Raw genomic sequence first — 9,639 nt, 5'->3', positions numbered from 1 at the left:
TATATATATATATAAAAACATAAAAAGGGTTGGGATGTAGGTTAGTGGTAAAGTGCCCCTGGGTTAAATCCCCAACACCCCACCCCAAATAAATAAGAATAATAAATAAATACATAAATAAATAAAATAAAAAATAAAGATTTTAATTGGTTTTATTTTCCATTCTAGAACTGGGCAACACTTCATGCCATAAAATTAAAAAAAAGTGTTTGAAGGAACTGAGGAGAGGAAGTTGGTTTTAGAGAAAGAAAAGGGGTGGAGAAAGAACAAGCAGGAATGAAAAAGAAATTGGTCATTTCAAAGTTGTAAGGCATAGATAGGGAGAAAGAACAATGGAAAATGACTAATCAGTTAACATCAGATTACTTCAGGTCCTTTTTTTTTTTTTTGAGAAAGGATTAATTCCAGAGACTTATCATGTCAATTAAAACTGGCCTATTTGTGAAACTCAACTGTTCTCTCTCTAATGCTGATCTCTGTAAAGATCGGATAAACAGCTTAGTTGAGTGCAAACCTTTGGCATGAGTGTCTCTTTTAGTCTGCGCCATGGGGCCTGGTGTAAGAACTTAGTCCAGAACAATGGCCTCTGAGTTTTTTCTTTTCTTCTTTTTGGTATTGGAGATTGACTCCAAGGGGGCTTAACCACTGAGCAACATCCCTGGGCCCCATTTTTTTAAAAATGTTTTTTTAGTTGTAGATGGACACAAAACCTTTATTTAATTTATTTATTTTTATGTGGTGCTGAGGATCGAACCTAGCACTTCCCACGTGTAAGGGGAGCGCTCTGCCACTGAGTCACAACCCCAGCCTTTTTTTTTTTTTTTTTTTGAGACAGAGTTGATTAGGACCTTGCTAAGTTGATGAGACTGGCCTGGAACTTGAGGTCCTCCTGCCTCAGCCTCCTGAATTGCTTGGATTACAGGTATGCACAACCATGTCTGGCTAACCTGTGGTTTTCATTTAACACCTACAAAATCTGGTGTGGCATTTACTCTTATAGCCCATTTGAATTTGGACTATTTGGAATTAGTCCCATTTCAAGTGCTTAGGAGCCACAAGTGGCCAGTGACTGCCAAATTGCAGTTCTAGAGCACAGATTGGGCTCTGGAGTTGGTTCCACCTTGGAGTGAAGGCACTGACCTTTTGAACCCTGTGCTAGTTCTTTGCTGTAGGCTGGGAGAGGGTTTTCAGTCTTGATGGAGAACTCCTATGTAGTAGAGGAAAATGGTCTTAGGGAGCAGTGTGAGCCATTTGTCCTCAGCACAGCAGCAGGGAGATGCCATACTACTGTGTGAGGGGTCTGCATGGGCAGCCACAGTGTCTGCTAGGAGGAGTGGCCAGGCTGGGAGACAGAGCCTGGACAGTCTTGGGATTTGACTGTCCTGAAGGTGGTGTTCCCTATGGCTTTGGCAGCCAGTGAAGACGTCTGTTTAAAAGACAAACTATACTGTAGTGACAACCTCACTCCCTCCTGTGTCTTTAGAGGGCATTACCTTAGAAGGTCCCTTTGGTCTGTTAAAATGCTGAAATCAATATTCAACCGATGGTTCTGAGCATGGAAGCCAGGACCTTCCTTCACCTGGAAGTTTAGAGCTGCAGTGTTAGCTTGTGGTCACCTTGGTAAGGTCATCTTATGGCTCCATTAACTTGCAGTTTTGAGGACAGGTTCCTTCTTGGAATTGACGTGTCCATAGAATTATTTTAGTATCATTCACCTGAAGGCCACTGTGGCTATGTCAAGAGCTATAGTAGTTTGGGTTTTGGCAGAACTAATGCTTCAATTGTTCTTTAAGATAACTGCAAGTGGATTTACCAGTTTTGCCTGTGATATGGCCATGTGTTGAATGTGGGACATCCTGGGCCCAGATGCTGTTTTATCATATCAAAGAATGTTTGTTTCCCTGCTTGCAGTGACTAGAAGACATGGATCCATTTTGTCTAAAAATTGTACCATTTCTCTCATCTTTTGGTTAACAGTTATTGAATGATGACTATAACACACATGCACCTGTGCTAGGCATTTTATACATTCTTATTTAGTCCTCATAATGGCATTATGACCTAGGTAAGTGCTATTACTATCCCCATTTGCAAATGGGTGAATTTTCCTGTATACCTAAGAAGTGCTAGAATCAAGATTCTAATTTAGATTAGAATTTGAGTCTAGGCCAGAGTTGTTTTTTTTTTTAATTTTAATTTTTTAGTTGTAGGTGGATACACAATATCTTTATTTCATTTCTATGTGGTGCTGAGGATAGAACCCAGTGCCTCACACATGCTAGGCGAGCATTCTACCACTGAGCCACCACCCAGTCCTAGGCCAGAGTTCTTGATGACTCCTTTCTGCTAATGGTAACTCACCAATGGCTGTGATATAATTTTAAGAAAGAAGGGGAAGGCTGACTACTCCTGTTTGGTTTTTGTGTATATCTTACCTTCCTACACTACCCTCCCCCACTTTGTTTGTAAAAAAACTCATTTGATCCTCTTAACAACCTTTCTTGTGAAACAGGTGGAGGCTGGGGCCCAGAGGAGTGATTTGCTGCTTGTCCCTCAGCTATGAAGCTGTGGAACTGAGTCAGCCCAGGTCTTGAGATGGGGGTCTTGCCACTTTCATTGCCATCATGTTAGCAGGCCTTTCTCTACTAAGTGTGGAAAATACAGGAAGTTGTCCAAGGCAGGAATCCTTGGCAGTATGTTTTTGGGAGAACAGTTTCCACACCTTGGCATTTCTCCTCTATGACAGGCTTACAGGTTGTTATAAATAGAGTTGATTTAAGTTTTTTTCTCAGAACTTTGTTGCTAGAAATTAAATGAATTTTGGACTGGGCTTGTAACCAGTTTCTTACATACTTAACAAAAACAACAAATGTTTAAAATTCTGTGTAGAGGTCCAGATCAACAGATTTTTACTAACTTGTTCCTTGCATTTTAAAAATAAAATTTTATGTTCTGGTTTTACCAGAATTATCTAATTTTTGACCCATCATCTTTTTCTTCTCCTTCCCTTTCACTGGAGATTGAACCCATGGGCTTTCTACCTCCCAGCTACATCCCTAGACAGCTATTTATTTATTTATTTATTTAGGGTCTTGCTAAGTTGCTGAGGCTGGCCTCAAACTTGTATCGATTCTCCTTTTTAATCTTCCATTAAGATCAGCCTGGAGTAAACAAAAGAAAGAGCGTTTATGGGGCTGACTCTACGTAGTTCTGACTCTGGTGAGGGCTCAAACTCTTGCTAATCAGAAGCATCCATTCCTTTTAAAACTTTGGGCCACATAATTGCAAATTCACGTGTACATGGGCTATATACTTCCTTTTTTGATAATGGCAGCAAAATGTGTTGTGTATTAGATCTTCAGAATCAAATATTTTCAAATAATAATAAAAAGATTCCAAAAACATTTTTGCTCAATTAGGGATACTGGTACATCGCCTTCTGTGTTTTGGCCAGGTATGACTTGGAATAGATTTGATTGCATTTTAAGAACTGTGTGGTATAGAAACTTTTCAGTCTAGTTTTATATTATTGACACTTTTCTATAAGTAAATATATTTAGATTCAGCTGATCCAAATATTCCTCAGAATTTGGTTACTTAAAAATTCTGAATTGTTTTGGGTTAGAAACTCTTCTGTGGCCAAGGTTTAATTTAATTTAGTTCATTCTTCATGAACTAAAGAGCCTATACAACCTGAGGTGTTTCTTCTGCAAGTTATCTGGAAACTGAATGTGAAATTCATACTTATCAAAATTAATGATATTAGCTCTATTTCTGCATTTTTTTTCTTTCATATTTCCGAATAGTTCAGCAGTGAGATCAGTGTTACAATTATCTTGGCCCCCAGTAAGTCCTCCAGTGCTCTTGTACAGGTGTGCTAAGGTCTTGGTTTTTGAATAAAAGTGGTTTAAGTCCATAAGGGACCTTGGAGAAAAGCCATTTGAGCTTTTACTTAGCAGAGAGCAGAGAGTTCCAAGTGGGTTGCTTGCTCAAGTCACAGGGGTAGTGAGGTTGAACCTGGTGAGTGTGATTCCTCTCTGGAGTTCTTTCTCACATGGCGATCTGCTTTCCTGGTTGTTCCTTCACCCAAGCAAAGGCATCACTGTTTATTTTCATTTTCCAAAGAGAATTAGAATACTGAAAATGTCCAGATTGTATTTTCTCTCTTGAAGACTCACATTTGGTTTCTGCCATCAGGAATCAGTTATACCCTTTGTTAGTGATTAAACACACATGAGTTTGCTTTTTGTAAAAGAATATGTTGACATGTTACTGAATAGACCATTTTGTGGCTACAATATTAGGGTGAATTAGTGAGAGTGCAAAACTCTTGCTGTCCCATTTTACAAAACTGATAGAAAGCTGGCGAGTTATTAACTTGTGAAACTTTCCTAGTGCTGCTTTATAGCAGCACAAGTGTTGAAAAATTCCCAGGTAGTTTTTGCTTCTCATTATTCCTAGGGTTTGTTTTTGGCATTGGTTGAGGCTATAAACACATAATTTTTTTGGGGGGGAAAGACTGTTATCTTTATGTTATTAAGTTTGCTGTAACAGTCAAGTTTCTAAATTATGCCTATTCTGTAGTGGGCAGAAGATTGAATTTTTAGTTGAAAATACAGAGAGTGGTGAGGCCCTTTTGATGGTCAATTTTATAAAACTCCATATCTTCCAGTAGACCTTAATGTCAGTGTGGGAGGTGCCATTATTTTTATTATCATGTAAGAGAAAATACTTCCAGAAGCTTTTAACAAATCACGTTAAATCTTGTAACCATTAAAGCCCATCCCTGTGATCTTTGAAAAATTGAAATGTTTGGGATTCAATTTCCTCATGAAATTGGGGATAACACTCATTTAACTCATGGGCATGCTTGAAGGAATATATGAGACAATCTTGGTCTTTAATAGGAACCAATTAACAATGAACAGTTAATTTTCTTCCCATTCTAAGTTCATTATTATTCCTTTTTACTTGGTAGTGTAAAGGCTTTATTTTATGCACTGTATCTTTCATGTCTATTACCTTTACTTTTGTATAGAGATTATATTTTGCAAAAAATGAAAAATAAAATGAAAAGAAAAAAAGAAGAGATTATATTGTACAACTTGAGTCTTAATATTCTTTAAAAATAATTGTATATATCTTTGGAGTTCATTTAAAAATGTTACTATAAGAACATTTTGTTTCTTATTTGAGTGATTTCCCTTGTAGAAAGTTGTAAGAGGTAATACTTGTTGGCTTTTCCTGATTTTTTTTTTTTTAAATTTCCAATAGCAGGGATTGAACCCAGCTCATGCTAAGCAAGTGCTCTGCCACTGAGCTACACATCTGGTCCTCTTTATTTTGAGACAGAGTCTTGCTAAGTTGGCCAGGCTGGCCTAAAACTTGAGATTGTCCTGCCTCAGCCTTCTGAGTAGCTGAGATTACAGACATGCACCAACATGCCTGGCTTTTTTTTTTTTTCATTTTGGGGTCTGGCTTTCAAAGTGATTACTGGCTAATCAATTTTTTTAAACCTTGATTACAATTTTTTTTTGGGGGTACAGGGGATTGAACTCAGGTGCACTCGATCACTGAGCCACATTTTGTATTTTACTTAGAGACAGGGTCTCACTGAGTTGCTTAGTGCCTCACTTTTGGTGAGGCTGGCTTTGAACTGGTGATCCTCCTGCCTCAGCCTCCCAAGCCCCTGGGATCACAGGCATGTGCCACTGCCCCCAGTCCTTGATTACAATTTTTATTAGTCATTTTTTAAGGCTGAAAGCGTTAAGATATGCTTTCTCCGCAAACAATAAATTAGAAGTAAACCTGATTATTAGTATTACTTTTATATTTTTATCAATAAAATCACTTTTGTGTAAGAAAAAACAAAATAAGAAGTCATGCTGAAGACATTGGCATATTAAAAACATTTTATTACTTTCTGGTCACTGATGAACGTGAAGCTCCTTGAAGCCAAGACTGGTATTTTGTAAAGTTCTTTATGGTATGTGACATTTCTCACCTTGCTCTGTGAGTCCATGTTTGGAAAGACCTTTCTTCAGATTTGCTTAGTTCATTGGCTTATATACTTCTTTGGAGGTTTTTTTTTTTTTTTTTTTTAATACTAGGGATTGACCACAGAGGTGTTTTACCACTAAGCCGCATCTCCAGCCCTTTTTGTTTTTTATTTATTATATTTTATTTTATTTTTTTGTGGTGTTGGGGATTGAATCCAGGGCCTTGTGTATGCAAGGCAAGCATTCTACCAACGGAGCTATATCCCCAGCCCCTGTTTTTTATTTTGAGACAGAGTCTCACTGAGTTGTTTAGGGCCTCACTAAGTTGCTGAGACTGGCCTCAAACTTGTTATCCTCCTGCCTCAACCTCCTGAGTCACTGGGCTTACACATGTACAGCACCATGCTTAAATTTTGATGCCTTTGGTTTCATTTGTGTAAAGGGGATGATTCTGTAGTTACAATTTCCCTTCTATAATTATGGTGTACTGCTAATAATTACATATAGTGGCTGATAAAACATTGTAGCTAGAAGCAAACTGAAAGAAGTACTCTGAAAGAAATATTTCAAAACCCATTTAAGCATCTAATTTATTTCATTTTCTTTCTTTTTTCAATAGCATGCTCCACACTATTCAGAACGGTGCTTACTAGTGTCCCGTTGTCTCAGTTCAGTGGGATATGATCCTAATGAAAAAGTAAGTATTTAAAAAATAATGTTAACAGCTAAGTTTTTCTATGTTCAGTGGGGCAGATTAAACTTTATTAATACTGTACAATTATTTATTGCTTTATCATCATAAGTTTTACAGATTCTCAATCTGTGTTCTTCTTTTCATTGTGGGCCACAGCCTGAGTCCTTTAATTTTGTCTTTGAATCTATACCAAAACTTGAATACATTGGTAATATATTTCCTTTGTTTTTAGGAGAATAAGTAGATATCATTCTTTGTTAAAGACTGGGCACTTGCAAGATTTTGTTCAAATTATTGAAGTTTTTGTTTCAATTATTAATATTTATGACTCCTTTGGATTGAGGGCAATTAGGCATATTGAAAATTTTGGGACAGGGTAATTCCAACTAAAATCTTGGTATATGACAATGTTTGAGCCTTGTAATAGGAGAGAGAAAGAGATTAGAAGTGGTGATGGGAAATAAAACATGTTTTAGTCGTGATGTAGTCTTCAAAGAGGGCAGAAAATTTTGGTCAAGAAGAGATTTTTCAAGGTAAATGTCATTGAATTGTAACTGCTGTGAATGATTAATTAAGAGTACCACATTACTGAACTGCACAGAACTACTTTGCAGATTCTTTTGAATCTGAAGATTTGAAAGAAGAGGAGTCTACATTTTTGCCATTCAATAGAAATATAATGCAGGGGTGGGGTGGAGTGTGGTGTGTAGCTCAGTGGTAGAGTGTTTGCCTTGGGTTGTATGCACAAGGTCCCGGGTTCAATCCCCAATGCCACAAAACTGACAAAAAAGAAATAGAATTTGAGGTACAATGGCAGGAAAAATATAAATTCAAATTTTCTGTTTGCTATATTATGAAAATAAATAGGTAAAATTAATTTTAATATATTTATTTAACACCTAAAATGTTATCTCCACATATAACCAATATAAAAAGAATTAATGAACTGGGTATGCACGCCTGTGATCCCAGCAACTTGATCCCAGGCTGAGGCAGGAGGATGGCAAGTTTGAGGCCAGACTTGGCAACTTAGCAAGACCCTGTCTCAAAAAATAAAAAGGGCTGGAGATGTAGCTCAGTGTTAAAGAATCCCTAGATTCAATCCCAATTAACGCTCCCCCCCCCCAGTAAACTAAAAAAACACTTTAGATTTTGTTTTTGAATGAAATCTTCTAAATCTAGTGAATCTTTTTGTACTTTTCTGGAACATCTCAGTTTGGCAACATTTAAAGATCTCTAGTTCATGTGGACAGTACAGGTTTTCATAGATTAGCTATGAGTGAAATTTTGCTGTTATGAAATCTATAGTTTGATTTAAAAACTTTACCACAGACAATTTGCTTTGGAGTTCATGTGTACATATGTTTGTGCACACAGTGGACCACCTCCTCCAGCCACTCCCTGTCTGCCTATAGTTTTCCCATTTGTAAAATGGGGATATTATCAAAACTGACTTCATAGACTTTTTTTTTTTTATCTTCTAGATTAATGAATTACTTTTTTTCATACAATATAAAGAGAATAAATAACCATTATCTGATAAGTGAAATAATTCACAGAAGGGTTTGCCACAGTGGCTGCTTTATAGAAAGCACACGGCCTAAATGTTGCTGCTTAATATTACCCTTAACAATTCAGTTTTGCACATTTGAATTCTGAGGCTCCAAACCCCTTGATAGGAATCGAAAACTGGTGCATTCTCAAGCCTCTCTTTCCCAGAGCTGATGGGCTTGCCCATTGCGCTGTGGCCTTTCTCAGAAGTATTCAGCAAGTGACTCGGGGTCTGGAGTTCTGCTGTCACTCCTTCCCCAAGTACCCAATGGAGCAGGCCAGCTCAGTCCTTCTCCAGATTTCTGGATGAAGTGCCAGCTGTGCATTTAGACCCCAGCAATGAGGATCTAAGTACAGGGAAGGAAGAAAAAGAAGTGCGGGTGGGTACAGAGACACTGCATGAAAAAGATCTCAAGAAATCTCAGGAGACTTTGCACCACAGACTGCATCATTTGTACTGTGAAGAGCAGCTGCTGTGGGTTCCCCTGCATCTCTTCCTATACCCAGAAGCCCCTCTGTCTTTAGGGATTTAAACTTCTGGTTTATATTTGTGGTTTTCATTTTCTTTTTTCTCAGAATGTCTTTGGGGTGTCTTCATGTAACTCCACATGTAGAATGAAGCCCTGGCTTTTAAGTGGAATTTTTGTCCATCATCTGCCTTTTTGTCCCCCAGGTTTATCTGGACAGTTCCCCATACATGTTGTGTTTTGAGCTGTAGAAAAATGCCTTGTAGTTATTTGTTGTCGTCCTCTTCCTTCGGTGTCACTTTCTTCACACATCCTGCCCATGCTCTCCCTTCTCTGTACCCAGCATCCTGGGCACAGCTTCAGTGTAGCACTTAACATGATTTGTTGTGATTGTGTCATATTGTCCACTGAAGTCATCAAGCATAGTTGATATTTACTTGTAACTGACGCGGAGGGGGAGTTTTAAAGTTGATTTAACTTGATCGGCATGTATGTCCTTGGATATGCGTGGTCTATCTGGAAGAATATACAGGAGACTAGTAAGAGCAGGAAACTGGAGTGCTTTTAAAATTCTGAACCATATGTTTCTTGATTTATTTAAAAGAAAATTTTTATGTAGAGAAGATTAATATGTGTTTGAGTTTGTACACTAATTGGTAATATATTAATAGCCTTGAGTAGAGATGATGTGTCAGGTGCAAACACATATTTTTGTTACTGGGAATTGAACTCAGTGGCACTTTACTACTTACCCAGTTCTTTTTATTTTTTATTTTGAGACAGGGTCTTGCTAAGTTACTTGCTAAGTCTCACAGGCTGGCCTTGAACTGTGATCTTTCTGTTTCAGCCTCCTGAGTTGCTGGGATTACAAATGTGTACCTCCATGCCCAGCCAAATATTTGCTTTGATACAATTTTTCCTGATTAGT

General features: G+C 37.8%; 1 protein-coding gene across 4 annotated transcripts in view; it reads left to right on the top strand.

The window, feature by feature from the left end:
- Positions 1 to 9,639, top strand: part of Pcca (propionyl-CoA carboxylase subunit alpha) — a 357,476-nt gene that overhangs the window by 8,947 nt on the left and 338,890 nt on the right. For all 4 annotated transcript variants that reach the window (XR_007346664.1, XM_015484128.2, XM_015484127.2 and 1 more), the window contains exon 2: positions 6,619 to 6,696. Coding sequence is in view for 3 of the 4 variants with exons in the window: in XM_015484128.2 (XP_015339614.1) it covers positions 6,619 to 6,696 (78 nt within the window). In the remaining variant the exon portion in view is untranslated. The remainder of the gene's footprint in view (positions 1 to 6,618; positions 6,697 to 9,639) is intronic.

Source organism: Marmota marmota, unplaced genomic scaffold (genome assembly GCF_001458135.2).
Source record: "Marmota marmota marmota unplaced genomic scaffold, marMar, whole genome shotgun sequence".
Taxonomy (NCBI): domain Eukaryota; kingdom Metazoa; phylum Chordata; class Mammalia; order Rodentia; family Sciuridae; genus Marmota; species Marmota marmota.
The sequence above is the reverse complement of the archived record's forward strand: the minus strand, read 5'-3'. Positions and strand labels throughout refer to the sequence as shown.